Raw genomic sequence first — 27,788 nt, forward strand, 5'->3', positions numbered from 1 at the left:
GCAGGGGAAGGACAAGGAGAAAGAGGACTTCGCGGGGACTGGCGTCCTCACTTCCTGGCCAAGGAAGAGGAGAAAATGCAAGAATTCGTCTTCAGCACTCACAGTCCATGAAACGCCTTCACCGTAATACATGAGCACGCAGGACACGACGACAAAATGGAGGACAGGGCACAGCAGGAAGGCGCAGCGCCGACGTCAACACCGCCAAGTGCCGGCAGCACTGCCGTGAGCAACCACTGCCGTACGCACACGCCCCCTGTCCCCTAGTTCTTGTTTGCATCAGGGGTGCGGAGGATGCAGCCGTTGCGTTCGGCGCGGATGGTGCGCATCAGCTCGTGAATGGCGGAGCTGACCACGTACCGGGCGTGGGCGAAAAAGATGCCAAAGGCTGCCGCGGCGAGCGGCAGCAAGCACAGCCCGCGGAACTCCCACACGAGCAGCGAAATGGGGAAGAGCATCGCGAGGAAGAAACAGATGCCCATCGCCAAGTCCTTGAAGCGGTGCAGGGAGTAGAAGTCGAGTAGAAAGACCAGCGCAAGGACGCCGAGGCTGACAATCACCGGGACCCCTCCGAGCAAAAGGTAGATGCGGTAGCCGTACTGGACGTACTGAAGGGCGCAGAAGGAGGCTGCCGCGAAGAGAAATGGGAAGCCGTTCGGGATGTTCAGCACCACAAACCGAAAGCCCTCTCGCACATTAACGTGCGTCATTTGATACCGCAGCTGTTGCCTCGCAGCGGGTATGATGTGCATCAGCGCGTACAGCTGCCAGAGACAGAAGGAAAGGATGACGGTGATGCCGCACCAGAGCCAGGAGAAGCGCTCCTTGCGTCCCAGGTTGATCTGAATCAGCAGCGTCGGAATGATGATATCGCAGATGCCCAGCAGGATCGTCACGGCAGAAGCGAAAATCAGCAGTTTGTTGCGCCGCAGTCGCAGCAACAGCGGCAGAGGCTCGAAGTGAGCCTGCATCACGACATTGGAGACGATGATGGCGACAATACAGAGGTACGCCATCCAGAGCAGCCCAAAGACAATAGTGGTGTTGCAGAGACCCCCCGTGTCAAGCCCCTCAGAGACGCACATCGCCGTGGTGATGGCAAGCGCCACCGAAAACAAGGTAACGGACAAGAAGAAATGCAGCACCACACGGCGCCGCCGCTGCACGTACTTGTAGTACTGCTGGCTCTCACGGTAACGCCGCACCTTCTCCATCGTCTTGTGCAGCGCCGCCCGCGACGGGGCGGGGAGGGGCTCGAGTGGGTCGTACTGCACGATGCACTGCTCCTCCGACTCGAGGAGGCGCATCCGATTCACGATTTCCTGACTCACCGCATCGTACGGTGCCGCGCCGTGCAGCCGGACCACTAGCGGGTAGACAACACAGATGCGCTTCGCCACGTACTCCCACAGCACCGGATGCTGACAGAGCTGATACCAACTGCGGCACACAGACGATAGGACGCCGATCCAGCCGAAGCTATCGCCGTCGTTGCGGATCACATCAATGAAAACATTGAGCAGCAGCTCACGCGGGAGTCTCTCTACCCACGACACCCCTCGCTTCATCACGCACGCGCCGGGGTGGTCGTCGTCCGACACCGCCTCCCCGTCCGACACGAGAAAGGAGGGGAAGGACGAGCTGAACACCACATGTGTATGAAGGGCAAACATCCCGCACACGCACAGGAGAGAAAGAGAAGAGAGACGCAAGCGAACCGCGAGCAAAGAAAGGGGAAGAGCAACCGCACGAAGAGGCAGAGCGAGAGAAACAGGGGGGGGGAGGGGCGGGTAATGAGGGCAGCGTTTTTCGGTGGGCTGCTGCGTAGCGTTATTGGCGTGAGCTTGTACGCCTACTTGGCCTCTCCTTTCAACGGCCCTCCTCCCCCCCCCTCGCTATCTCGACTACCAACGTATATATGTCTGTACGCGCGCACGTGTGTGCGTGCGCGTATATGCTTATTTCCTTCTCTGCGCTTCTGCGGCGACTATAGGAGGGGGGGGGGGACGGGGCGGCCGTGAAGCGCACCGCCACACCTCCCCTTAAAACCGTGGACGCTTCGTCCTCTTTAGTCCCACCTACAAAAGCGAGTGTGTGCCGGTGTGGTGGGCGAGCGGCAGTAGCGGGAAAAGGCCGCCACTGGAGCAGCTCCTAGGCTGCACCCGCGCGCGCGACAGCACGAGCACGAAATGTGGGCAGAAAAAATAAGGGAAAACGTCGTTTCTGCACCGACTTCAGAGGCATCCGGGTCTCGCGCTGTTGGTGTTTCGAGCAGTGGAATCACGGAGACGGCCCAGCACACGTGCGCCACACGACAAGGGTGCACACGTGTTTGCGTGTGTGGGTGGGTGGGTGCGCAGTCCGCTCTTTTCGTGTGAGCTGCTTGCGTGCCCCACCCCCTCAGCAACGGCAGTAGCAGGCGCAGACTTCCCTCGTTTTGTGCTGCCTGTTGCGCCGCGCCGCTGCTTTGAGAAAGAGCGAAACCGAGAGAACAACAGAACAACGTAAAGCAGAACCCCTCCCTTTAGGTGGGCGGATCTCTCCGGTTCCGCCTAAACGAAAACGTGGTCGAACGCGCTCTTCACCAATCTCGAAAAGCTATCCACCCAAGAGGAGAACCGCGCGTGTGTGCGTGTGCGCTGCAGAGGAAGTCAACACGCAAGAGCAAGCTCAACCCCCCAAAAGACAACGCGAGCGACACGGAAATGAGATCAAAGGATAGCACACGAAACGAGAGAAGACCCACGCGCGCGAGCACATACAGCCACGCGCTGCGAAAAGCACTCTCAGATGAACGTCCAAAGTACCGCAATTCAGAGAGAGCGGGGGAGGTGGGAGGAAGGATAGAAGGAAGATGGTGCAGCAACGAAAAAGAAAGGGAGACGCACGCTCAGGGGATGGAGGGAGTGGGAGGGGAGTAGAGAGACAGAGCTGAGGTGAAAAGGCAAGGCCAGACAACAGCGAGAAGATACACGACATCCACAACACAGTGAAGAAGATAAACGGGGAGCACAAGGAACGGTGTGAAGGGCTAAACAAAAAGTGCAAGAGAAGGCGAGCGGCCCAAGCAGGTGGCGCAGGAAAGGGTGAAAAGGACCTCGTGCCGGTAAGAGGGAAGGAGGGGGGAGGGGAAGGAGGAGGGGAAGGAGGGAGGGGGGGAGGAGGAGGAGGGGAAGGAGGAAAGAGAGAGAGTATGTGCAAAGGAGCCGGTGGTGCTCTTGGTGGTGGGAGGCATGCGGTCGTGGTGGTGATGAGCGAGGAAGCACGAGGGAAGGGGGCCGATTAGGACTTGTGAGCACCAGATGCTTCGACAGCCGGGAAACGCAGCGGGGGGGGGGGCGATACGTTGATGATGCGTGCGTGCTGAGAGCGTGGTCGCGGCCAACAACGATTCTTTTTTTTTCTGTGTTTCGACGTGTCCATTCTGCTGTACAGCATCAGTTAAACGACACTCTACCCGGCCTGTCACCGGCCCCATCGCGTAGTGCGCAGCAGCCGTAGACACGCCGCTACAGCAATGCACCGACCCAATCGTTCGAGAACGGCACCTGACTCGAACTCTAGTAACCCGCATCGCAGGCTGCCTCGCAGCCGCTCCCATTGGGCAGGTCCCCATCCGGTACACAACCCTCGGGGTGGCGCTGAGGTGCCCCCCATCCCGGCCACTGGGCAGTGTGAGGGTCGGGGGTGGGAGACGCGTCCGAGTCACGCTGGCATTCTGCCTATCATACGCATGGTGCACACGTGTTCGCTGTCGCGGGTGGCTCCGACGCCACGCCGTCCAGGACTTGAGCGCCGACGTCAGCAGCCATGCATCGCCCCGACCTCCCGACGTCTTAGGCCCCTGACCCTGTCATCGCCACAGGTGGTTCGGCAGTGGGCAAAGGTTAGGTAGGGGTCTGCTGGGCTGCCTCCCTCACACACGCAGAATGGGAGGTTAATACTCTGCCCTGTGGTACCACGCACTGAGCGCTGTGTGCCACCCCCTCCTGTCATCAGAGAATCAGACTTGGCACCATAAACAAAACAAGGGATGCACACACGCTAAAAAAAATGAGAGCAGGAGTGGTGGAGGAAGCCATTCGAGGCGCTCCGCTGACATCATCTTCCCCTTTTCTCCTCAAGACATCTCCGCGATCGGCTTGGGGGTGATGGGGTGGGCCATGATATTGTCCTTGCACTTGCGAACTTGGTAAGACAGCGCGGAGAGTACCCGGTGGAGGTGCACCGTGAGCCCCTTCATATCCTCGTATACAAGGATGCCGAAGCGCTTCGTGAAGTCCTGAAAAGTGTCCTCGAACTCGGCCTTCAGCCGTGTGCACTCGACCTCGTGTTCGTCCCGCTTCTGCGTCTTGGCCAGATAGAGCGCCTGCACCTTGGCATCCACGTCCTTCTTGAGCTGGAGCTTGTCGCACTGACTCCTCAAGAGCATTAGCGTCCTCTCCGCTTTCGACTTGCGCTCGCGACTTTCTTTCAACTCACGCTGGTCCTCTGCTATCTGCTTGAAGCGGGTGGAGAGCGAGTAGTCCAGCTCCTCCATCAAGTCCTGGAGAAGGACACCATCCTGCACTTCCTCGATGCCACTCGCGAGGGCGCCGCTGGACTGGACCATGACGGGAATATGTGTATCGGAGGTCAAGAGCTGCAGGGAGGCGGCGACGGCGGCCAAGGCGTGCGTGAAGCGCTCGGTGCACGCGTGCAGCTCCTTCAGCGCCTTCTTGTGCTGCTTAATAGCCTCCTTGTACTTGCTCACAGTCGCCTCGGGCGACGCCAAGACCACCTCACCCTTCTTAGGCTTGGTGGCTGCCAGAGTACCGGGATTACCAAGCGTCGAGAAGATTTTCATGTGATTTTCTAGGTTGTATCAGGGGAGGGGCAAGGAAGGTAGAGCCACTGCTGCTTCCGGAATCCCTTAGCGAAGCTCCTTGCCCGCACGGGAACGTGCTCGCTGTGAGCGAAGGAGACAGGAGAGTGTTGCCTGCTTGTGCGTTTGTCTCCGTGTCGTCTACCTGCGCAAGCAGAGTGAAGCGCTGAGGAGAAGGTGCAAGCCAAAGATGCACAATAAAGGCATGCAGGTCAAAGTCCGATGTCCTCGAATGGCACCAGTTCGCGCCTGGAAACGGGCGGTTGGAAAAAGATGAGCAAGAGAGGCACGGCGATAAAAAAAAAGTGAAGAGACACGCCAAAGGGAACGATGCACACGTCGGCGTCTTTCAGCCGCTGGGACGGAGTGTGGATGTGGAAACCAAACGGAAAAGGCAGCAATACAAAACAAAACAGAGAGAGAGAGAGAGCATCGAGTATGTATGTGTGTATGTGTGTATGTGTGTGCGCACACACATACACACATACAACACGGTGGTGGGACAGAGAGGGTCTCGCCACACCTCTCCCCCGCCCGAGGACGGCAGGGCTATCGAATAAAACCACAGCACCAGCGCCGCCGCTGCTCGCCTTTAGCAGCTTCCCTTTTCCGTCTTTTTTGCTGTGTATGAGCTCCCTGCACGTTTTCGAGCCCCTCTGTCGCCTACATGGCCTCGACAGCAGCGCCGCTATCGGGTATTTGAGTAGCTGGTGCATGTTGAAGCAGAAAGGAGTAGCGAGAAGCGAGGAGCGCGCGTAGGTGCTACGACGGCGCCGTCGCGCCATCATAGCTGCAGCACTCACACCGCAAAGGATCCGTGACGGTCAGCGAAAATCCACACGACGACTCTCCCTGTCGCTTGCGAAGGGTCTCGCGAGCGTCCACGATCCAATTTGCTGTCTCGCACATGGGGCATATCCATTTCCGTGTGCCTCGCTGCGCTGCCTCGCCGGCCACTCGAGCGTTGCGCTCATGCGCGCACTCCATCATGCGCACCCGCCATAAGTCATCATCGTCGCTGTCAGCTGTGTCGCCTCTGGACAATGCGCGATGCACATCGGCAGTATTCACCTCCCCGTCGAAGGTAGAGGCGAGCAGATCGGCAAGCACCTCCAGCGACTGTGCCCGCTCCTCCGCGGTGAGTGGGCATCTCTGCTGCAACGCACTCATTGTACCATCTGTGTGTGTGTGCGTGTGTGCTTGTCCAGAAATCGAATAGCCGCCTGCGTGGTTCATCCCAAGACGAAGTCTTTGCCACAACAGCACGCACAAAAAAAAAGAATCCGTCAAGTCAACAGAACTTCACAGTTGAATCATCGCTGCATGGTTCACTCGTACTCCGCCGCGCATGTACTCTACTGCGCAGCGGCAGCAGCGGAGGTCATTTTAGGTATGGAAGGGGGGGGACGGAAACGACAGGCAAGAGAGGAATATTGCACCACAAGCGAAAGGAGTAGCAGAGGGATGCGTAACGGAGACAGAGACGAGAGTGAGGCACTCCCTAGACTCATATACGAATCAGGGAAATAGTGAGGAGCGTGAGGAGAGGGCCCACTGCGCTCCCCCCTGTCCTCTGTTCCTTACCCGGGCGCCCTTCTTGGCCGAAGGTGGCGCGCGGAAGTTGAGGTGTATAGTTCTCCCACGCTATCGTTGGTGTATGATACGAGACGAAAAAGGCTGCCGCATACTCTCTCTTTCTCTTAGGAGCAAAGCGGATCGGAAACGAGTCGTGCGGGGACGCCTCTCTTCTGTCCCCACGTTCACACCCCCGTGTGGCCCCCCCCCCTTCGTCCACCACCCACACTCGCCATCGAGCTGGGATAGCGGCAGTTGGCCGAGGCCACGGTCTCAGGAAGCGCTCGCGCGCACAGCTATTGCCCTTGGGGAAAGTGAAGGTGGTTTGGTGGGCGCCATCACCTCTGATACACGTCGTTCGTGTGTCGCGTCGACTATCCTCTCTTATTCGCAGCAGTGGCCCAGTAAGCATACGTGCGCACACACACATACACACGCGGCTACCGAGAGCGCAGGCCGAAGATCGGCCTTTAGCGAAGAAGCCTCTACAGGACGTCACATAAACTCAGCAAAGATAAGATGCACACATTACAGCCACACGCATGTGTGTGTTTGTGTGTGTGTGTGTGCACGCGCGCACGCGCGTACGTGCGATAAAGAAAGCACAAAACGAAGCATAGAAAAGAGCTAAAGAAGATGAAGAACGGTGAGTCGGCGACGGCTGGTAAAAGACAACCCAAGAACGGGAAGAGATGGGCGAAGACACGCACAGACACACACACATACGCACAACATCGAAGAGCTGAAAAATGAAAAGGAGAAATCACAGAAAGAGAGACGACGACAGGCACAGGAGCTCCACTGAGCGCTGCTCTCCGCCACTAGCGCATCTAGGCGCGCCAGCTGTGCGTCAGAGAATGCGTGTGGCTGCGTGGAGGTAACAGCAAGTGAGAGACGGCGAGGAAGATGCGAAGAGGTGATGACAAGCCGTAAAGGGAGCGATAGGACAGGGCGAAGGGAAGTCAGCGCACACGAAGCAATTCAATGTGTGGGGCATCAGTAGTGTCACGTGGTCACAGTGCGTGGTTACATAACCAGCCTCCTCCTCCCCCTTTTGCCTCCTTCACTACCCCTCGCCTTCGAGGGGCCCTGTCCTCCTATTCTTACCGCTTGCTCCTTGGCTCCCTCAACCACCGAAAACAGTCGCAGCGTTTCCACCCTTGACTCATCCATCACCGCTCCTCCTCACTCTCCCTGGGCCAATCAGTCCGTGAGCCACGCAACGCGTACACATACATACGCACACACCTGCGGTCCCTCAGCAAAGACGCCACAAGCGCACTGGGAAAGAGGGACCAAAGGCAGAGTCGATGTAAAGTAACGAAAAAGAAAAGAGAAGAACGGTGCTGGTGGCATCCCTCCTCCTCCTCGTCCACCAAAGTACGGAAACAGGTACAGCACTCCTCAGCAAGCTATAAAGGAAACACACAAAGAGCTGGCGAGGGACGCCGTACGTGCAGGTGGTTGCCGACAGACAGATAAACACACATTTGCCAACGCGAACCTCACTTGAATTTATGCTGCCACAGCACCTTCCCATCCCCACCCCGACATACACACAAGAATGTCGCCGCCTCACCTTCTCACACGCATGCGCTGCGAAGCAGCGACACTCCAAACGTTGGAGAGCACTAACAAAAACAATGAAACGATGAAAGACGCGCACAGGTGCTCGCAACCAGCCCACACATCGGCAGCGGGACGGACAGACAGACAGACATAGAGGAAAAGTAAAAACGAAAATGCCAACCCACCACGAGCAAGAGCGCCATAGCGGAAAGAGGGCGTTGGTGGGTGGAGCAGTCAGACAAGAACGCATGCACACGCACGAGAACAGCAGCGAATTGAGCGCGCGTTGAACGAGAAACCAAAAAAAGAAGAAGGCCACACATTCGACCAGTCAGCAGTCGTAGCAGTTGTCGCAACAGCATGCCACATAAACTTTGAGAGGTAGGCAGCAATGAAAGGGAGAGAGAGGGGGCGTAACAGCGAATGCCGATGTGGACTGGGAAGACGAATAATGTCAGTGTGTGTGTGTGTGTGGGGGGGTCAACGTTTCTTCTTCTCGCGCTGCTTTTTGCTCTTTCTCGCCGCTCTACCGCTACATAACACAGCAGCAGCTATCCTTCTTCATCTCGTGCCCCTCGTTCGAGTTACCGCCCTCCGGCGTGCTGCTCACCTTGTGCTTTTCCTTCCTCGAGTTCTCCAGCGGGGCGCGGTTCCCCTGGATGACCATGTGCATCAGCACCGAAGGTTTCTGCATCTCGTCATTCGTATCTCCAACTTTCGTGTCGCCCGACACAAGGCACGCCTTCCGCTCCGAGGCCGTGAGATGCCGCATCAACGAGTCATGATCATTCAGCACGCGTCCTGCCTTGAGCACGCGGATCCCCGACTCGGAAATGCTCTCCGCCAGCTCCTTCACATCAGCTGGCCAGTTCGAGCGGAACCGCTCCTTCACCATCTCGATTGTAGTGTCACAGCCGTTCGGCTGCTTGAGGGCAACAAAGTCGTGCACCACACGTCCCGAGTAGGTGGGCGGGCAGGCGCCCGTCAGAACATATCGAATGCGCACACGCTCCATCGATATTGCCGGGCACTCCGTACCACGTGTGTGTGTGCGTGTTACAGCAACGTCGAGGAAGCGCAGAGAGCAACGGAAACACCCACGCACACTTACAAGCAGTAAAAGGCTGGACGAGCCTCACAAGGGGAGGGGGAGGGGGGGGGAGAAAGCAGCTCGAGGATTAGCAGGGGTATGGTACAGCGCGCAAACGCCCTGTTGATTCGCAAGGGTGGCAGCCGCACAGAAATAGACGTGTTGTGTAATAATATATGTATGTGTTGGGTATCCGTGTGCGTGTGTATAAAGTGTTACAAGTGCAAGGGCAGCGGTGGAGGCGGACGGGAGAGACTCAGGGAGAAAGCGTGCGCGCAAGGGGGTGAGGTGTCTGATGACAGTAATGTCTACACAAGCCAAACACTTCGACACCTTAAGCACGCTGACTGGGTATTTGGCAATGGAGAACACGCGCGCGCACACGCGCACGAAGAACAGGCCGAAATAACGGAGGAGTCGAACGGTAAATAGACAATGAAAGAAAAATGAGAGCGAACGCGAATGGCAACGAGAGCGATGAGGGAGATGACGACGGCGAAAGGGAAAAGCAGTAAAACGGGGAGAAAATGGTGATATGTATGCAGAGGGTGGAAGGTGAAAGTACTGCTGCCAGCGGATGTGCGGCGATGGGGTATGATGCACCTGTTGTGCGGTGTGTGCTGTGTGCGTGGGTGGGTGAGTGTTGTTAGGCAGATGCAAGGGAGCGTGAGTGAATGTAGCTCTCTGCACGGGTGTGCGAGAGAGGGAGGGAGGGGGCGCAAGAGAGTAAGGCAGCAATCCGCACACAAAAAAAGAATGCGTTCGTTAAGGTGGGGAGGAGGAGGGGAGGGGGGCAGAGTGGAGAGACACACAATCATCAAAGATGCGGCCAGAAGTGGAAGACAGCACTCTCTCGCATGTACGCGCACACATCTACATATACCAGCTGCTCTGCACCCGTTCCAGTAGGCACTGTTTTGCCGACTCGTATGCGCTACTACCGTGCTTCGCTGCATCTTCGACACTGCAACACACACAGACACCAGTCATGGCCACCGCGACAGACGGCACGGCCCCCACTCACTTTAGTGATTCTTGTACGGCAGTCACTGAACCTCCTCCGCATTAGGCTCGACTCCTCGATGTTGTGCCCTTGTTTTTCCCTTAAGTGGTCGGGGACGCACAAAGAAAACAGCGCACATCATCGCAACTCGGCACTTGCACGCCAATTCATCGAATCTGGCCAACCATACGCGGCCCGATGCCTCCTACCACCCTCCTGCATCGGCTCTGGAATACGCCCACATGCACGTGTGCCGGGAAGAGCAGGGGAGGGTTGGACAGGGATGAGGAGGAAGGGGTGCCCCCCCCCTTATTGCCGGCGGCCCGAGGAAAGCCCACCACGAGAAAACGCTTCTCTTTCCCCGACAACACGAAAGAGAAAAAGAAAACCTGTGAGATGACCACAGCAGATAAGACAAAGGACCGACGGCGGAGGCAGGACACGCCGTGTGAGTGTGTGCGTGTTGCGCACCCCTCACAGCTTTCGATGTGAATCGCAGACAACTCGACGGACGAGCCGTATCGCTTGAAACATGTGTGCACAAACGCACGCAACAGCTGCCTCCAAAGGCGAGCGCCGCCCTCCCTCCGCCGCTATCAGAAGGCCTTGTGCCCCGCCTCGTTCGTGTACTCGGGTGCATCTGGGAAGATGGTAGGGGCGCGGTACGACGGTCCGTTGTAGTCGTGGCGCAGCATACCATTGAACTTCGCCCACGGCTGCCGCCGGGTCTTGGTGTACACCGTGCCAACAAGCTCCTTACCACTGTGCACACGCGCACGCACTTGTTGCATGATGAGGTCGCGGCGGCTAATGAACTTGCTCTCGCTGCGATGCCAGCCCCAGATGGCCCACATGTCACGAGGCATGGGCTTGGCGCCTTCCTCGTTAACGGAGAGATACCCGGACGAGGCAGTGAAGGAGCCCAAGCGATCCAGCTGGTCCATCCACATCCTGAACTCTGTGTCCATGCGCATGACAGACTGCATCGCCCCATCCTTCACGGCGCGCTTGAAGTATGCCTCGCTCTTCTCGGGTGGAAGACCGCACAGCTTCGCCGCCAGCATCATGTTCACATAACTCTGAGCGTTGGGCTCCAGCCCCAACGTTTCCATCTCCTTGAATAGCTGCTCCGCCTGCTCGTAGTTCTTGGCAAAGGCGGCAGCCTGCATAACGGCGTTGTAGATGTAGTGGTCGGCGCCGTAGCGCTTCAGATAGTGCCGGAACACATCCAGAACTCGCTCCATGTTCTCCTTCGGTGCTTTCTCCACCACCGGCAGCAGCGTAATGATCGTCTTCTCGCAGTGTAGCTTACCCCAATAGGGCTCATCACGCGCGTGCACGTACAGGCGCCACGCCGCCTCGGGCGTCACCTCGAAGTTGTCACCAGCGTTGTAGAATCCGATGTCCTTCGGCCACTTGGTGTAGCCCAGCGCGTTGAACTGCCGCTCTTGCCAGTTGTTAGGGTGTCGACGTGGGTGCACCAGCGCTAAGGGCACAAACTGACTCAGCTTCGCGTCTGAGATCTTTGGCCGCCAGGCCAGGTTCTTGCCACCACGTCGGGTGTGACCAGGATTGTGAGTCCACCCCTTCTTCAACGCGATCTCAGTGCGGCGCAGCATTCTCTTTTCCACCCGATCTTATCGTTCTTCGTACCCTTTTTCCCCGCGACGTAACCCACAGCAGTGGGAGAGGTGGTCCACGTCATCGCATGTGTGACGTGTAAGCACGACGGTAGTAGAGTTCCGGGGTAAGAGATGGGTAAGGCATGCCATACGGTGCGACGTCAGTGAGAAAGCGAGGAGGGAAAGGATGAACAGCATGGACGATGCAGTGCCGGCGAAGATGCGAGATCAGACCCGCACAGGGTGACAGCGACAGAGGGGAGCGGTGGAGGTCCTCTACGTGTGCGCATGAGTCGGTGCTTTGGCGTCCCGTCCTTGCCGCTAGGGGGCAGAAGGGCGGAGCGGGCGAAGGGCGTGCGGGACGTTTCCAGTCATGTCCGTTACTCGCACGCAACGACGACACTTACGCACATGCAGAGAAGTGTAGCTGTGGCAGCGCCATTCTTTCCTCCTCCCCCCTCCACCTGCCGTATGCACGATGGGCAAAGACACAACTCGGAGTACACGCGATGCCCGTGCACGTGTCACTTGTGTGCCAGCTGTTTCTGGCTTTTGATGTGTTTCGATGTGCAGGGATGATTAGCACGCGAATAATGACAATGAGGGATGCACGCACGAGGAGGAGTAGCGGAGGAAGTTGAGGGGCGGGGGAGGAGCGCGTCGACGGGGCGATCGACAAATCTTTCGTCGTTTAGCGTACCAGCACAACCGATGCCGAGAGCGAGCGAGCGAGCGAGAGTAGAGGCAAAGCAGCAGTCACATCAAAAAGTGGGAGGGCGAGTAGGAGAGGGAGAGAGAGAGAGGGAGAGGCGCTAAAAATGCAGGTTCAGCCGATCGCCAAAGTCGCTGTTTACGGCCAGCGCCTGAAACTCCTCAAACGTAATGTAGCCGTCCCGATCAACGTCCGCTTCGATGAATGTCTTGTCCACAATCTGCTGCAGCTGCATCTGGGAGAGGTTCACCCCAACCATGATGCTGAGCATTTGAAAGAGGTCCTTGTTGCTTATGCGGCCATCACCGTCGACGTCGTACATCTTGAACGTGAACCGCAACTTATCCTCCTTCGAGGTCGCCGAGGAGAGCACCGCCAGTGCCCGCACAAAGTCCCCAAAGTCTACTGTGGAGTCGCCGTCCGTGTCCATCACCGCCAGCACTCTGTCGACGAGTGGGTTGGAGGCTAGTGCAGGGATCGAGTTGAACTCCGCCCGAGTGATCTTGCCAGACTTGTCCTTGTTCAGCTTGGAAAAGCTCTTGTACAGCCGCTGCACTTGCGCGTCCGTGAGCGCCGTGGACTCGCGGATGTTCTGCAGCTCCTCCGCTGTGAGTGGAATCTCGTTCATTGTCGACGTCGCTCACACACTGGCGTGAGTCCGATTTGCGTATTTGGGAGAGACAGAAAGACGCCAAGGATGTGGCACGGAAAGGAGGAGGTGAATGAGCGGCTGATGTGGTCAGATGCACCACGAATACGTCGCGCTTCAGCACGCACAGATGCAAAAACAGGGAGAGACCCAAGAGCGTGTGTGTCATGGCAAGTGGAAAGACGAGACAAGCGAGAGTGAGCCCTATACACGTGCGCCCTCACTCAAGCACATGCGGCGGGGAGCAGAAGCACGCGCGGATAGGGAGAAGGAAGGCCTCATCAGAGGGCCACTGTGCCTGCGAGATATCTGTAGCACACACATGTGTCGTCCGCAAACGCCAACACAGCAACACAGAAGTTGTGGATGCTGGCCTGTGCGGAAGGCAAGAGGGCAACAGCTGCAGAGCGCGTTCCAGGCTGCCCCTCGGACACGGATACAGAGATTAAGAAACGTGCGCATCACACCAATGAAGTGAGCAGGTGAATAAGGTGCAGGCAACGAAGAAAACAGAGAAGGAAGGAGAGGAACAGGCTGATGTACATGGCAAGCAAAAGAAGAGGAGAGGTGTCGGGGGGGGGGGCTAGAGGGTGTACGCATGAGCATTTAACAGCGCGCTGTCTGGTCGCAATGCACGTTTCCCTTTCTCTCCAAGAGCTACTACACACCCACACCTCTTCACTCCTCGCTCGCGTGAAAGGGTGCGTACTACAGAGAGCTGCCGTCGAGGTCTAGCGAGCAGGCCGCGGTGTAGATGGCGGCAGTGCTGCATAGCGCTGCGCGGATGGCGGTACGTGAAGCCAAAGGAGGCAGAAGTGGCAACACATCAGCGCTCCTCTCGCTCTCCATACTAATGACAGCGGCGAAACGCTGCCACTGGTTGCGTAGATTGCCATAGGTGCGCTGCACCGCCCAGGCCGCCAGTACGTCCGGGCAAAGAGCCTCTGCAGGCACGACACCTTTGACGTCCGTGTCAAAGGCCGCGAACAGCGCCTCCACGTTGGAGTTCAGCCGAGGGTGGTAACGGTGCTCGATCAACAGAGTGAAGATGGCCAACGCCTCTGTGGTGTCGTTATCGGCGTTGTACGAAGGCAGCGAGGTAAACATTGTGTCAGCGTACTTGGTACCGAGCACTTCCGCAGGCCCGATGAGCGCGAGCAGTTCGTGGAAGCCCTGTCGGCTGAGCCGGTCTTCCTCTCTTGCCGCAGCAAACGACAACACGCGGCCCGTGACCTTCGCTAGAGCCGAGTACACCGTCGGAAGGGAGACGGTGGACGCGTAGCCCACAAGAGGGTGCAGCTGCGCCGATGGCTCCGACGTTTTTGTCGTACTGCAATCATCGCCGGTGATCAAGACATGCGCCTTGCGCTTCGTCACAGTCGCTGCTCTTGGTAGAAGCTGCATCTCGAACTGGCGCAGCTTCGCATTGGTGCGCTCACGAAGCAGCTCCTCGCGCTCCGCAGCCGGAATCCTGTGAACCGGTGGGCGCAAAGATCGCAAGAAGTAGTCATAGGAGCTCTCGAAGGGCTCGCTCGGCGTCGGCCCGGACGCTGATGATGGGATCGCTGCAGCGGCGTCGGTAGTGGTTCCCGCACAAGCGCTATCCTCCGGCACTCGCTCCTTCCGCCATACCCCTGTCTTGGGATGATACCGGTACCGAGGAAGAGGCGGTGCGTGGAGCGGGGAATGGGGAGGGGTCGACATCGACTGCCAAAGTGCGGGAGTCTCCTTCGCGGCTCTTCTTCGTTGTTGGCCTGGCCCCGCCTTCTCTCTGTGTGCGCTGTAATCGGTGCAGCGCTCGCTCTCGCCAAACGTAAAGAGGAAAAACGCACACGCGTCTGCGCTTGCTGTTGATGTCACGTGCGGCTGCGGTGTCGGGAGGCACTGCGGGAGGCGCGAGAGAGGAGGGAGGGGGAACAACCCGATGTGGCCGGGCTTCGGCACAAATACTACACCTGCTGTAGAACAGATTCAACGCACCAAGAGGGAGGGAAGAGGAGAGCGAGCAAAGTGGGCAGCCGGGCAGCAGCCGGAGTGCAATGAGCAGCAGTGGCAGCGCGTGTTGAGGGGGGGAAGCGCTTTGGAGGATGGAAAGAGAAGAGCAGCGGCGGTCTGATGTATTGTGTTCATCGGTGAGAGCACACGCAAACGGCAATAACGATAGCAAGAGAGAGAGAGAGAGAAGCGCACATCACACACCAACATACACACACACACACATACACGTTTGAGGGCGTGGCACGAAACAGAATTGAGAATCACCACAGAGAAAGAGAAGGGAATGTAGATGGGGATTCAGGGCAATAATAGTACACGCGCACCGGCCAACACACGCACTCATCGCGGATGGGTGTACTCAGTGAGCTGCCCAGTGGTGCCGTCATAGGGAGAGGCGAAGCATCAAGAAGAACGAGGAAGAAAAAAAAAAAGAAGCGGCGCGCATCCTTGGAGAGAGAGGGATGACGCGAGAGTGGAGCCGCAGCACCGCTGAGTGGAGACCTCTGAGGGTGCGTCTGCGTCTCTGTGTGTGTCTGTGGAGAAAGCCATGAAATGATAAGAGAAAACAAGTAGCAGCAGGCACTCAGTGACAAAGAGAAAGTGCGAGGGAGATGTGGTGTGTATAAGACGGAAAGGAGCAACAGATGCTGGGAAAGGTGGAGGGTGGAGGTGGTGATGCGCTGATGCGGAGGGATGAGAGGGTCGACGCCACCACCGTCGTGGTGCTAGTGCGTGCCGTCGCCTCGGCGGTTTTGACAAGAAAGTAATAGGAGCCACCTCAGAGAAAAGGAAACGAAAAACAGAAGATAGGTGCCGAAGCTCCGTGCGTCAGCGTCCCTCACATGCTCGACGCTAAAAACAGCAACCATACCAACGACAACTACAGCACTAGTTGCAGCATGCAAGAATGGATACACGCATGCACCACCGCCACCACCGTCGCACATACATATACATGAAAAATGGGGAGACCACAAGGAAACGCGCGCCGACACACACACACACACACATACACACGTGCGCATGCATTCACCGAGAGAGTTGAATCGAGGAAGGGTCAGAGGGAGAGAGAGAGAGGTGAGAGAACAGCGAGAAGAAAAAGGAAAACAGTGATATCTAATATGAGGGGCCAGAGAGACGCGCGTAAAGAGGGGGCGGTGTGTGTGTGGGGGGGGGGGGAAGAGGAGACAACACGGGCGGCGTCTCTTCCACCGACGTCGTGTGACGTTAGGCATGTGCGTATATACTCAAGCGGACAAAAGGCGTTTGGGTGAAGGCAGCACACAGCTGAGAATGAGAAGCAACACCGCGAGAGGAAGGGACTTAGGGCTGGAGAGGCAGCCACAGCGTCAGCAACACCTCCAAGAGCCAGAGATAAAGACAATCAGTCAGTGTAGGTTTTGGTGAGAAACGGGTGATCGAGAAGCTGCGCGGCGGAGGGACGCAATGCGGCGTCCAAGGTCAAGCACAGCCGCACAAAGTCAACGTAGTCGTGGTCGTCGAAGCCGAAGAGCACCGCCGCGTCGGGCGGCTCCGATGGAAAGTGGAAGACGAGCTGCTCATCCTCGTAGTCGTAGAAGGCACCGTGCTGTGTGACGTAGAGAGAGGTATTGCGCCCTTCCTGGAGCATCTCCGCCGGTATCGGCCCGCATACGCTCGCGATGGAGGCAAGCATGGTGGGCACGGATTCGACATTGAAGAGCACTGTTCCAGTCGCCAGCTCTGCTGCTGTGGCCCCGAGAGACCAAATGTCGACAGCGGGGCCGTACTTGCAGCCGAGAATGACCTCGGGCGCACGATAGGAGCGGGACTGGACGTACGAGCTCAGCGTGTCCGTCATATAGCAGCTGCTGCCTAAGTCGAGCACTTTCACATCGCAGTCGGACACTGATTTGAAGGCGATATTCTCCGGCTTGATGTCGCAGTGAATGAGGTTGACGGAATGGATTAGCTTTAGCGCGGTGAGCACCTGGCGCACAATGCGCTGCAGACGCGCAAGGGTGAAGTAAGCGCAGCGCTCTACAATGTCGAGCTTCCTCGCGTATTCGTACAGGTTGTCGAACAGGAGCTCCGTGACGAGGACAAGGTGCTCTCGAAAGTAGAAGTAGTCGAGCAGCCGCACGACGCAGCATGCATCGGCGTCGCCGGCGTCGTTGACGCAGGTCAGCGCCCGTAGCTCGTCGAGGCCTTGGTCTAAGAAGGTCTTAGAGTTTCGGATTATCTTGAGGCACACAGGCTGGCCTGTCTGCTCGTCGTAGCATCGGACAGTTCGGGAAAAGGTCGCGGCATCGATTGGGGCATCCACGTGGTAGCGTCCACCTATGAGATCGCCCTTCACTAATTCAAACTCCTTCTTCTCCTCCGACCCCGTTTTCCCTGCCTCGTAGAACACCTTAAGCTCGAAGTGACGCCATGGTAAGTTCGACGGTGGCTGCTGCTTCTCATATGGATGGACGGACACGAAAGAGACGGGGTGCGCGGCGTACTCGGCGTAGTGGTCACGCAGGAGGCCGGCGCCGTAGTCAAAGAGCGGCGCGATGCAGCGCTTCGCATCCGCGGGGTCTTCGTCCGGGCTCCACAAGTCCTCCTCGTCACCAATGCAGGTGACCACAAATCGACTCTGCGACGTCACCTGGAGAGGAGAGGGTGCGACCGCAATGGAGGAGAGGGACGGGAACGAGTTGCCCCGTGCCTTGGAGGACTCGCGACTCTTGTGTGGCAGCGACTTTCGTCCTTTCTTCGCGTTCTTTGCGTGAGCGGCGGTGTTGGGCTTCATGCCCCACTCTACCTCCAACGACTCCGCCATCCCTACGTGGCCGACGCTCTTCAGCACACGGATCACCTCCCGCAGCTTGGCCTGATCGACACCGCTAGAGGTCGGCATGGTGCCCACGCGTCCCGCTTGATGACGTAAGACACAGGTAGCAATACCGTGTAGGAGGGTACAGAAAAGGAAGAAAGAGTCGGAATGGCTATGCGTCCGTCGATGCACACACACACACACGCACACACGAGCGCAAGCGCGAGTAGCGCAAGACGTTCAAATGCGGCCGTGCACAGGCGCGCACACTACCGACACTTGCGCGAATGCAGACCCGCAGAGTGCAGTCGAGGAGAGGAGAGCTGCTCATTGTTGCGGCATGCGCGCACGCACAGGAAAATGAAAAAAGAGAAAGGGAGACGATAAAGTGGCAATAGGGGAGCAGAGCGAAAGAAGACTGTACAAGCACAAGTCGTGGCGCACGGGAGAGTACTGGCATTCTGTCGAGCACGCACACCCACACACGTGAATGCACGACCCCCGTCGATGCACATGAAGCCTCCCACACCCTCTCTTCCCCGCTGCCACCAGACCACCTCTGATGCTCAGCAGGTCATCTGCTCTGCACTGAACCATACCTGGGCCGAGTAGCGAGAGGAGATAGGGAGAAAAGAGGGGATGAGACACGGCAAGAAGGCGCTGTCGTGCATACTTGATGGCGCCGCAGGCCATGGGGGAGTGCGAGAGATTCCTCCGGTCCATCTCCACCTGCACCTCGCCATGGTCTAGGGGTGTCCCTCCCCGTGCACGTTCTATCCAACCAGCGGTCTTGACCGCGTTCGGCCCTTCCCTCCACTTTCGTGCATCCTCGATGCGTTTGTCTTGTTACGTGTCACTTCTCGTATGCTGTCATCTATGGAGAGCAACCCACACCTTCTCGTTTTCTTTCATGCAAAGCAACATGCAGACACGGATCTGCAAAACAATACGCACAAGCACGCACGCACGCACACACACGAGCAACTGCCCACGCAACGACTAGGGGAAGGAGATCTATGGCTTGACAGGTAATATGCGTAGCGCCATCACCTGACAGGGCTTCCCCTAAGCTTTCCCACTCCGTGGCGATACGCTTCTGCCTTTATAGCACACGTCGTTGTCGCACCTGCTGCAGCGGTGGTGGTGGTGGTCATTCTATGAGGCAGGCAACAAAGCAACACCTCTGAGAGGCGCGAGGTGTGTGTGTGTGTAGCGTGAGGGAGGTGATGAGAAAACTAGGGGCGACTGTGATGAAAAGCATTAAGCTCTGAAGGAACGCAAGGCCGCAGATGTGGTGCTGAGGGGGTGTAGAGGCGGGCATCCACATGTGCGCTGCTGCAGTTTCGCCTTGTGGTACTAGCCAAGATCACCTGCGGTGTTCCCTTCTAGGGTCCCCACCCACCACCCCTTGCCCACATTACCACGTCTGCACCGACAAACATCTTGCGGTCATCGCCCCTTTTTGCAGCGGCCGCTCAGATTCTCATAAACGACTCGCACACTTTGATCACCTTAGGGCACATGCGGAAGTCTACCAGCTGGCGCGAGATCAACGCCATCTTGGCTCCCTCGTTGAGTAGCTCGCCAAGGTGACCGGTCTCCTTCTTGATGCCTTTGAAGAGGATGCCATCCAAGTCCCCGTACTTCTTCAACAGGTTTCGCGCGCGCACCTTGCCGATGCCATTTACGCCGGGAATGTTGTCCGAAGAGTCACCCGCCAATGACTTGAAGTCGCGCACCAGTTTAGGGGGCACCCCAACGCGCTCCATCACTCCCCTCTCCGATACGAGATGCTTTGTGCGGATGTCGTAGTGGTAGCTCTTCTTCGCCTCGTCAACAAGCTGGTACAGGTCGTAGTCGTGCGACATCACGACCGTCGGCCTTGTGTTCTGCTGGTTGAAGAAAGCGAGGGTGGCGATCATGTCGTCGGCCTCCGCGTTGAGGTTCGCCAGTCCCGCGTCGCAGTCTGGGACTACAAGAAGCGACTCTCGTGGCTCGTCAGCGAACACCTTCTTCGCCACCCTCTCGATTAACCGAAACTCAGATGTGACGGCCTTCTGCAACCTATTCGCCTTGTAGTCGGCGTAGATCTGGCGCCGACCTCCGTCGCCATGGTCAAAGCAGACGATGATTCTGTTGTGCTTCGGTGTATGCGCGTACTCTGTCTGCGGAGACAGGAGATGTTGCGCCATGTGTGCCGGATCGAAGCTATGGGCCGTTGCGATCATGAAGCGAGCGTTCTTGATGGCAAACTGCTTCACATCGAGAGACGTGCCGTACCTCTCAGTTGTGTAGCTCCACCGGTGGTACCACCGGTGAACCAAGGCTGGCCCGTCGATGAGAACAATGGCCTTCTCTCGTGCGGGCATCACTGTGGCGCGGCGAGGACAGCCCGCTAGATCAGTGCGGAGACGCGCGTTCACCTAAGTGCAGCCGACAAGGCAAGGGCTGAAGTGACGCTTGATGAGAAGACAATCGAAAAGAAGCGAAAGCCGTGCGCTGCAGTCGGCCCTCTGCCGCTACACGCACACGCACCGTATTATTAGCCTTTGGGTGAAGACGGGCGATGGAGATACGTGTGGGTAACGGACTTGTTATCAGGCCTTCTCGTCTTGCGGCATCTCATTCACGAAAGCGTGGCGATAGAAAGCACAACAAGGAAACAAAGGTACACACTGACGCACGCGCGCAGCCGGCAGGCGATGGGCGGGGAAGCAAGTGTGGGGTGGGGTGGGACGTGGGAGCGGAAAGTCCGAGGCGCACCGCATGTGCAGATCGAGTAAGAGGAGCAATGGAAAACGAGAAGCGAGGAGGTGTAAAAGCGACAAGAGAGGCGAGGTGCACAAGCGCATGCAAGAGAGAGAGAGAGAGAGTGCGTGGCACATCGGCTGGCGTGACGAGAGGCAGAGGGCTCATCATCCCTGAACACCTTCCGCTGCCCATGCATTCATGGTCACAAAATGGCCCACGCGGTGTGCGGCATATAGTGCACAACACGAAACGGAAAGTGGTGCACTGCGAATGACATGAGCAGCAGCAGCAGCAGTGGATACACGCGCACATTTTTGTAGGAAGGAAAGTGAAGGAGCACATGCGCTCGTCCACCCCAGCCACGTTGCACACAGCAGTGCCAGTGTGTGAGCTCCATGCTTCTTGTGCGAGGGCATGTGCACCTGTGCCATCGGATCTAACACGTCGCACATTACGAAACGCGGGAAGAAAAGGAAGTTGGAACTCCTTCTACTAAGCGCGCATGTGCACTCCATCGCGCTGGGGGAAATCGGGGCAGGTGTAGCGATGCAGAAGGGGGGGGCACAAAGAGAGTGTGCACACAATAACACACACGCACACACGTCGGAGAAGGGGGATGGAGTAGGGAGGTGCAGTTCAGCATGACGGGCAAGCGGCTGCCCTGCCCACGTCGGCGGACGGCTCAGTCCTTCGCGATGAGAGATACACCGCTGGAGCCCGCAGGGTAGAGCCCGCGCTCGACAACCTGCGAAAGGCGGGCTTTGACGTTCTCGGGAAGCGTGGAGTGGCGCAAAAGACGCTCGGCCGCCGTCAGCTTCAGTGACCGCACAGCGACGTTCTCTTCGTGGGCACCACTGCTCAAGAAGGACGCGCACGCGGCACCCAGCATTCGATTCAAACTCTCCTGCAGAAGGGCCGCGTTCGCTACCCGCCAGAGAGCGAGACGCACCATGTCATCGGGGGAGGTGCGCGTCTGCCACGCGTCCAGCAACAAGTCTTTTGTGAAGAACGATACATTCATGTGCGGCGAGGTCAGCATGCACAGCATCAGATTCAACGTGGACAGCCGCAGGGAGGGCGAGGTGCTGGAGAGTCTCACCTGCAGTGTTTTGCATGGTAGCTGTCTTGTGACAGCGTCCCAGCCTGCTTGCGTCGAGGCCGCGGAGCCGAGAAGGTCGAAGATGGCCTCAGTGGCTCTTTCATCCCTCTCGCTCGCCTCCGCGGCTGGCATCACGGTAGACACACAGGCGGCGGCGTCACGTTGCCCGTTCGCCTCGTGACGGAGCAGCGCAATGCTCCAAAAGCGGCACACATACGCGAAGCACAAGGAATCATCCTTCGCGCGCAGGATGTCCATCGTGCGCTGCCGCAGCGCCGATGGCACGTCGACCGTGCGACACGCCACTCCGCTGGCTATGGTATAGTTGGCTTGCAGCAGCGGGTCATTCTCGAATGCGTCCAGTGTGGCCTCAAACATGAAAGGAAGCAGAGACGTCCACTGCTCCAGAAAGCCGCAGACTGTTTTGTTTTCCGCTGACTCGACCGCATCGCAATCAAAGAGTCGAAGCACCTGCTCGTTGTGAAAGTTGGCGTCCAGGCAAGGCCCGAGAAACGCAGCCGCCTCGGTACTGTCACCCGCAATGGCGATGAGTCGATGCAGCGCCTTTGACATGCTTGAAGCGACGGCAGTGTCAGCCGCCGCCGCGGACCGCACGATAAACTCCACGAGGAACTGGGCAGCAGGGGCAAACAGGACGGCTTTACTCTCTCTCGACGGTTGTGTGAACACATCCTCTAGCACTCCCCCGATAAGGTGAAAGACGTCTGGGTTACCGACCGCCTCCATCTCCCCTACAAGTACACGTAGCGCGTGAGTTGATGGCGCATCCTTCAGCATGGCAACAATCTGCTGCGGCGTAAAAAGCTGCTGCAGCCGTTTTGTTGCATCGCGCGATGCCGCGATATCGTCCATCGACACGTTGATCGCCAGCTGGCGAAGATCGTCTGCGTCCATCGCTGTGAAGTGCACAAAAAGAAAGAAAGAGCCTTGGCTCTGGAAACGTTGCAGGCAGTCGCTGATGCGTGTGGATGCCTGTTCGCAGGCCAACAAACATCATGTCCGTGTGGTTGGCGGCGTGTGACAGCAACCGAGCAAAGGGAGGAGAGAGAAGGCAGCGTAGCGAGTGAGCGTCCGAGAAAGGAGAAAAGAAGGTGGCGGGCAGGCAGCGTGCCGTGGACAAAGAGACGTGTACTCGCTTGCGCATCCAACGCAACAACAGGCTCATCAGCGCGCACACACGGAAGAGTGAAAGACTGTGAGCAGGACACTGGAATGCGACGTTTTACCTTTCAGAGGCAAACCGTGCTGCACTCGTCGTACCAATGGTAGATGGCGCTGCGCACACGTTACGTGGTTCGATGGAGCGAAGAATGCACGCCCACGCACCCCTACGGAGAAATACACAGACACTCTCTCGTGAGGGGGACTGCGACAGAGGAACACGGTCTCCACGGAGAAACCAGAACAAGAAAACACCGAACAGCGAAGAGCCGTCGTTGGGCAGAAGAGGACGAACTTCTCCACTCTCGTAGTGTGTGATATAGTACAGGTGAAAGAGAAAGAGGAAAGAAGGCAGCTTGGGCTGGCCGTAAAAGGGAGGCGGAAAGGTAAGCCACGTCTAGCACGCACACACACACACACATGTATATATATATATACATGTACGCCATCACAAGGTCGATAGAAAAGCACTGCGAACCAGACGAGCAGACTAGTGAGCGATTCTCGGCTGAAGGCACGTCTGAGGTAGATACTGTTGTCCGCACCGAGAAACATGGCAACGGTGGCGTAGTCGCTGACAGGCAGCACTGCAGTACCACTCGCGCCCACAGCGAGGGCACGGGAAGCACTTGTGAGAAAAGAGGAAGCAATAGTCGCACATGGGTGTTGCAGGATCGTCTGCTGAGGCGTTGGGCCCCGGGGCTTCGACCTCTTCAAGTGAGAGCGCCGTACTTCTCGTCGCTCCGTCGTCGTCGCCGTCGCTGCAGGTTAGTTTCTTCGGCGCCGTCAACCCCATGTGTAGCGGCAGCGACGACATTCGCTTCTCGAGTACACTCAGGCGGGATTCCATCCGTGCATTCTGTAGGCGCTGCTCGCGCACCAGTGCCTCTAAGGTTGTCAGTCCGAGATCGACGATGTCAGACTGGAAAAGCTGCTCCTCCATGCGCGATGGGATCACTTGGCTCTACATTCACCAGAATCCGGAGCTACAACCAGCCGTTCCGCCACCTCGCGTGAAGGAGAGTAAAAAGGGGAGCGAGAGAATCAGAGGCTGCAGAACGCCCACTTGTTGCTGAGAAAGAGGGCAAAGGGGACACGAAAAACAAGTGGAACTCCGGTGGGAGGACACGGGAAGTGCACAAGACAAGTGGCACTACCAGGTTTGTTTGTTTGTGTGTGTGTGTGTGTGTGTGTGTGTCTGCGGAGGTGGGAGGGAAGGAAGGGTTCAAAAAAAAAAAGGAGGACGCCGCTGCATCGGGTGCGAGAGCGCGGCGAGGATGGAGGAGAGAAGCAGAGAAGGGAGAAAAGACAGAGAGTAAAAGAGCTCACGCTGCAGGGCACTTAACACTGCATCCAAGCTCACTGTGGTGTGGTTCTCTCCGCTTTATCGGCTCCGCCAACGTAACTAGGCACTAGATACCTATACACCACGCAAAAAAATATATACGGCGCCGCCACAGGACGAGGTAGCAGTTACATGGCATGGCGCTGACGGGTGGCAGGGGGGACGGGTGGAAGCAGTCTCTCAACAAGGAGCGCGAAACCGCCACGGTCAGATGTCACTTCCGTGTTGGAAAGAATGCACGTAGACCCGCATCTGTGTCTACGCGGGTGGAGAGCGGTACGTGCAGCGGCAAGGGGGAGGCAGATATGTTTTGTGTGCGCCTCTCTTCACCTCCACCCCGCCCGCTGGCTGACTAGCCTTCTTCCACATCACTCTCACTTGCGAGGCTTCAACCTGCTTGCATCCTCTGAATAAGGGCATCTTTACTGCGACAGTGCACGAACGACTAGATCGATGGAGAACCCCGAAAAGCAACCGCCTTAGTACGCACAGAAACACGAAAACCAAAAAATGTACAGGGTAGGTGGCCTTACGCATCAGAGAATCCCTCTTTCCCCCACCCTCCCTCCTTCCCTCGTCGTTCTCTTAACCTGTCGTATTCTACTTGGAGGCATCGCCATTTACCTTCTTCCTTCACTGCCCTTCAATGTCGACCTCGCCACTCGCTGCTGCTGCTGCTGCTGCTGCACATAACAGCTCGACTGCCCGATGCGGCATGGGCCATACTCCGCTCAACCAGACGAGCAGCCCACAGTAGAGCACTGTCTCGAGAGAGCGAACGGAAGAAACGGACGGGAGCGGAAAAAGCGAGGAGGAGGAGGACGGGAAGGACAACAAACAAAACAGAACTTAAAAAGAAGGACGCACACAGCAAAGGACATACCTCGAGGAGTTCGGAGGGGAGCACGTGCGCGGCACCAAAGTACGCCAGCGTGCGTCGTGCACAGCGGCTCTCGAAATGAGAAACAAAACAGAAAAAAAATGAAGAAAACGTCCCAAAACGGGGCGGCGGGGGGTGCAAGCGTATGCAACAACAATCTGAAAAGAGAAAAAAATACGAAGGACATGCACCGTATCCCCCCCTCAACACAATGAGATCAAGAAGGACGGAAATAGAGGAGCGGGATCGACACAGCCCATCATGGCTTCATGTATGCGTCGTCGCATGTCGTGCACGGGCGCGCGCACAAAACTGTCAGTGGCGCAGACTTGCGAACAAGTGCAGATGTAAAGTCTGGTAGAAAGGGAGGGGGAGGGACAGAGAGAAACGCATGGAAAGAGAGAAAAGTAAAGCTGTTTAGATAAGGCAGAAGAAGAGATAAAAAAAAAAGAAAAGACAGCGGAGCTGGTATCATGAAGTGAGTAATCCGAGGGTTGTCTGAAGGGGCTCGAGAGAAAGCAGCTCACTCCAAGAAATTTAGACGTATGTGTATGTGAAGGGTTGCTCATGTTCAGCACGCCGTAGCATGAGCAACGCTCACCAATATGCGCAAGACTCCAGGCATCGGACACCGTCTTCAGTCGCTCCTGCTCCTTAACTTACTTGCCTCTGCTCTCTCTGTCGCTACGTCTGGACGTCGTCTTCCTTTCTCCTTGTCTTTTTTGTGCGAGAGCGAATCCTGCGCCTGGCCTTCGGTTCTCGTTCAAGCCATCATCTGTCTGTCCCCCAGCCCATCCCCGCAGCTTCACCTACCCGTTGTCTCTTCCTCACCTGCGGCAGGGAAGGGGGAGCGCAGTTTCTGTTGCAGTGTCGTGCTCCTTGAGAATCAAATCAGATTTCGATGTTGTATGTGTGTGTGCTCTCTTTTCCCTGCCGTTGTGTTCTCCTCAGCGTGTCATTTTGTGCGCATAGCGATGATTCCAACGCACACAAATACCTACACCACAACCACAACCACAACCCCTACCACGTTCGAGGGGAATTGATTGCGTCGCAGCTGTGACAGCGACAGACGAGGGAGGGGCAATCAAATAGACTGCAACGCGAGTCAGATGTGCGCAGCAGGAGCAGAGTCGCAAAAGTGAGAATCAGACGAGGTGGTGTAGATTCACCATTTAGCAAAAGGGGCTGCTGGTGGAGTGGGAGGTATTGTGAAAGACTCACCCAGACGCGGCGCGATGCACCGCTCGTGCTGGTCACCCCGCTCTTTCCCTCCTTTATCCCACCCGCCTACACTCTCACACCCATTGCTGGCAACAACAACAAAAAAACTCTGATCGAGTAGCAACGAAAAAGGCGGAAATGAGAGAGGAGAACGCAAATAAAAAAAGAAAGTGGGTTTCTGTATGGGCACGAGTGTGTGTGTGTGTGTGTGTGTGCGCGCGCTTGTATGTGTTTATGTGTATTTCTGTCTGTGTCTCTGCTTACGCAATAGAAAACACAGAGAGAGTGACTTCTTGAGCATTCACACTCATAAAGGGGCACGCAAGGTAATGCAGACCGCTCAACAAAGACTCCGCGCAACCTAAGGTTGCGTGTGATGGCCTCCGACACATACACAGCAACACACGAATTCGCTCTCTGCGCACGGCGTGTGCCGCTGTCTGCGTGGGTCTGTAGGAGGCACGCATCACCACAAAAAAGAAAAAGCGCGTGAACAAAACACGCGCACACGCGTGTCAGTGTGCGTCTCTGAAAGCAAGTGAGGGAGAGAGCTCGAGTGGGGCGAGGGCGAAACAGCCAGACGCTGCAGCATAGACTTAAGAAGCTAAAAGAGAGGGCAGACACGAATACGGCGAAGGTGCGTTGATGCCGTGGAACTCCTTCCTCATTTCCGCTCGATCTCTCCGTCCTCCCTTCTTCACCTCATTCTATTCCATGCGACTGCATGGCATAAATAAAGCAACGAAAATACCAAAATAAAAAGACAGATAATCAGTAGATTGGCGCATGCACACACACACACACACACACACACGAGACGCACATGTCTGAGTCTCCTTCAAAACAAGAATGTACACACTATACAGTGATAAAAAAGAAATGTTTTGCCAACGTGTCTATTCTATCATAGAGCATGACTTCACCTCGACGCTACTCTGCCCGTCACAGGCGCATCGCGTAGTGCGAAGCAGCCGTAGACACGCATTAGTCCAAAGCAAACTCACATGAACATGGCCTCTACCTCAAGCTCCACCGACCGCCCGCTCTGCAGGTCGCCTCACAGCCGCTCCAATCATGCCAGTCGCCAGTTCGTGCGTCCCCCTCGGGGTCACCCCTCAGGCTCCCCCACCAGTAGACAGCCTGAGGGCCGGGTGAGACGCGTCCAAGTCACGTTGGCATTTCGCCCATCACATGGGTGGCACACACGTATTCACTGTGGCAGGTCTCTCCGATGCAACGCCATCCATGACATGACCTCCAGCATCAGCAGCGATGAACCGCTCTGGCTTCCCCACGTCGTAGGCGCTTGACCCTGTCATCACCAGAAGTGGCTCTGCATTGGCAGAATATAGGGGCTGCTGGGCTCCCTCCCACACGCAGAGTGGGGGTACTGGACCCTGAGATACCACGCTGAGGTGTCTCGCA

At 57.1% G+C, this 27,788-nt stretch overlaps 11 protein-coding genes across 11 annotated transcripts; all 11 read right to left on the bottom strand.

Moving 5' to 3' along the window:
- Window positions 1-263: 263 nt before the first annotated feature.
- On the bottom strand, window positions 264-1,673 carry LMJF_21_1590 (conserved hypothetical protein; the record flags this gene model as incomplete). Its single annotated transcript, XM_001683070.1, has 1 exon — window positions 264-1,673. The coding sequence occupies one exon, from the start codon at window positions 1,671-1,673 to the stop codon at window positions 264-266; it is 1,410 nt and encodes a 469-aa protein (XP_001683122.1).
- A 2,447-nt stretch (window positions 1,674-4,120) lies between these two features.
- Window positions 4,121-4,846, bottom strand: LMJF_21_1600 (hypothetical protein; the record flags this gene model as incomplete). Its single annotated transcript, XM_001683071.1, has 1 exon — window positions 4,121-4,846. The coding sequence occupies one exon, from the start codon at window positions 4,844-4,846 to the stop codon at window positions 4,121-4,123; it is 726 nt and encodes a 241-aa protein (XP_001683123.1).
- A 780-nt stretch (window positions 4,847-5,626) lies between these two features.
- On the bottom strand, window positions 5,627-6,100 carry LMJF_21_1605 (conserved hypothetical protein; the record flags this gene model as incomplete). The annotated part of the gene is made up of 1 exon (XM_001683072.1): window positions 5,627-6,100. One exon carries the CDS (start codon window positions 6,098-6,100, stop codon window positions 5,627-5,629), a length of 474 nt encoding a protein of 157 aa, XP_001683124.1.
- A 2,440-nt stretch (window positions 6,101-8,540) lies between these two features.
- Window positions 8,541-9,023, bottom strand: LMJF_21_1610 (conserved hypothetical protein; the record flags this gene model as incomplete). The annotated part of the gene is made up of 1 exon (XM_001683073.1): window positions 8,541-9,023. One exon carries the CDS (start codon window positions 9,021-9,023, stop codon window positions 8,541-8,543), a length of 483 nt encoding a protein of 160 aa, XP_001683125.1.
- Window positions 9,024-10,697: 1,674 nt separating this feature from the next.
- Window positions 10,698-11,720, bottom strand: LMJF_21_1620 (conserved hypothetical protein; the record flags this gene model as incomplete). The annotated part of the gene is made up of 1 exon (XM_001683074.1): window positions 10,698-11,720. The coding sequence occupies one exon, from the start codon at window positions 11,718-11,720 to the stop codon at window positions 10,698-10,700; it is 1,023 nt and encodes a 340-aa protein (XP_001683126.1).
- Window positions 11,721-12,535: 815 nt separating this feature from the next.
- On the bottom strand, window positions 12,536-13,063 carry LMJF_21_1630 (putative calcineurin B subunit; the record flags this gene model as incomplete). The annotated part of the gene is made up of 1 exon (XM_001683075.1): window positions 12,536-13,063. One exon carries the CDS (start codon window positions 13,061-13,063, stop codon window positions 12,536-12,538), a length of 528 nt encoding a protein of 175 aa, XP_001683127.1.
- Window positions 13,064-13,792: 729 nt separating this feature from the next.
- On the bottom strand, window positions 13,793-14,488 carry LMJF_21_1640 (conserved hypothetical protein; the record flags this gene model as incomplete). Its single annotated transcript, XM_001683076.1, has 1 exon — window positions 13,793-14,488. The coding sequence occupies one exon, from the start codon at window positions 14,486-14,488 to the stop codon at window positions 13,793-13,795; it is 696 nt and encodes a 231-aa protein (XP_001683128.1).
- A 1,978-nt stretch (window positions 14,489-16,466) lies between these two features.
- On the bottom strand, window positions 16,467-17,966 carry LMJF_21_1650 (putative protein kinase; the record flags this gene model as incomplete). Its single annotated transcript, XM_001683077.1, has 1 exon — window positions 16,467-17,966. One exon carries the CDS (start codon window positions 17,964-17,966, stop codon window positions 16,467-16,469), a length of 1,500 nt encoding a protein of 499 aa, XP_001683129.1.
- Window positions 17,967-19,357: 1,391 nt separating this feature from the next.
- LMJF_21_1660 (putative mitochondrial structure specific endonuclease I (SSE-1)) lies at window positions 19,358-20,251 on the bottom strand (the record flags this gene model as incomplete). The annotated part of the gene is made up of 1 exon (XM_001683078.1): window positions 19,358-20,251. One exon carries the CDS (start codon window positions 20,249-20,251, stop codon window positions 19,358-19,360), a length of 894 nt encoding a protein of 297 aa, XP_001683130.1.
- Window positions 20,252-21,315: 1,064 nt separating this feature from the next.
- Window positions 21,316-22,647, bottom strand: LMJF_21_1670 (conserved hypothetical protein; the record flags this gene model as incomplete). Its single annotated transcript, XM_001683079.1, has 1 exon — window positions 21,316-22,647. The coding sequence occupies one exon, from the start codon at window positions 22,645-22,647 to the stop codon at window positions 21,316-21,318; it is 1,332 nt and encodes a 443-aa protein (XP_001683131.1).
- Window positions 22,648-23,404: 757 nt separating this feature from the next.
- On the bottom strand, window positions 23,405-23,857 carry LMJF_21_1675 (conserved hypothetical protein; the record flags this gene model as incomplete). Its single annotated transcript, XM_001683080.1, has 1 exon — window positions 23,405-23,857. One exon carries the CDS (start codon window positions 23,855-23,857, stop codon window positions 23,405-23,407), a length of 453 nt encoding a protein of 150 aa, XP_001683132.1.
- Between the last annotated feature and the right edge of the window lie 3,931 nt (window positions 23,858-27,788).

The sequence above is a fragment of the Leishmania major genome, chromosome 21 (genome assembly GCF_000002725.2).
Source record: "Leishmania major strain Friedlin complete genome, chromosome 21".
Lineage (NCBI taxonomy): Eukaryota > Euglenozoa > Kinetoplastea > Trypanosomatida > Trypanosomatidae > Leishmania > Leishmania major.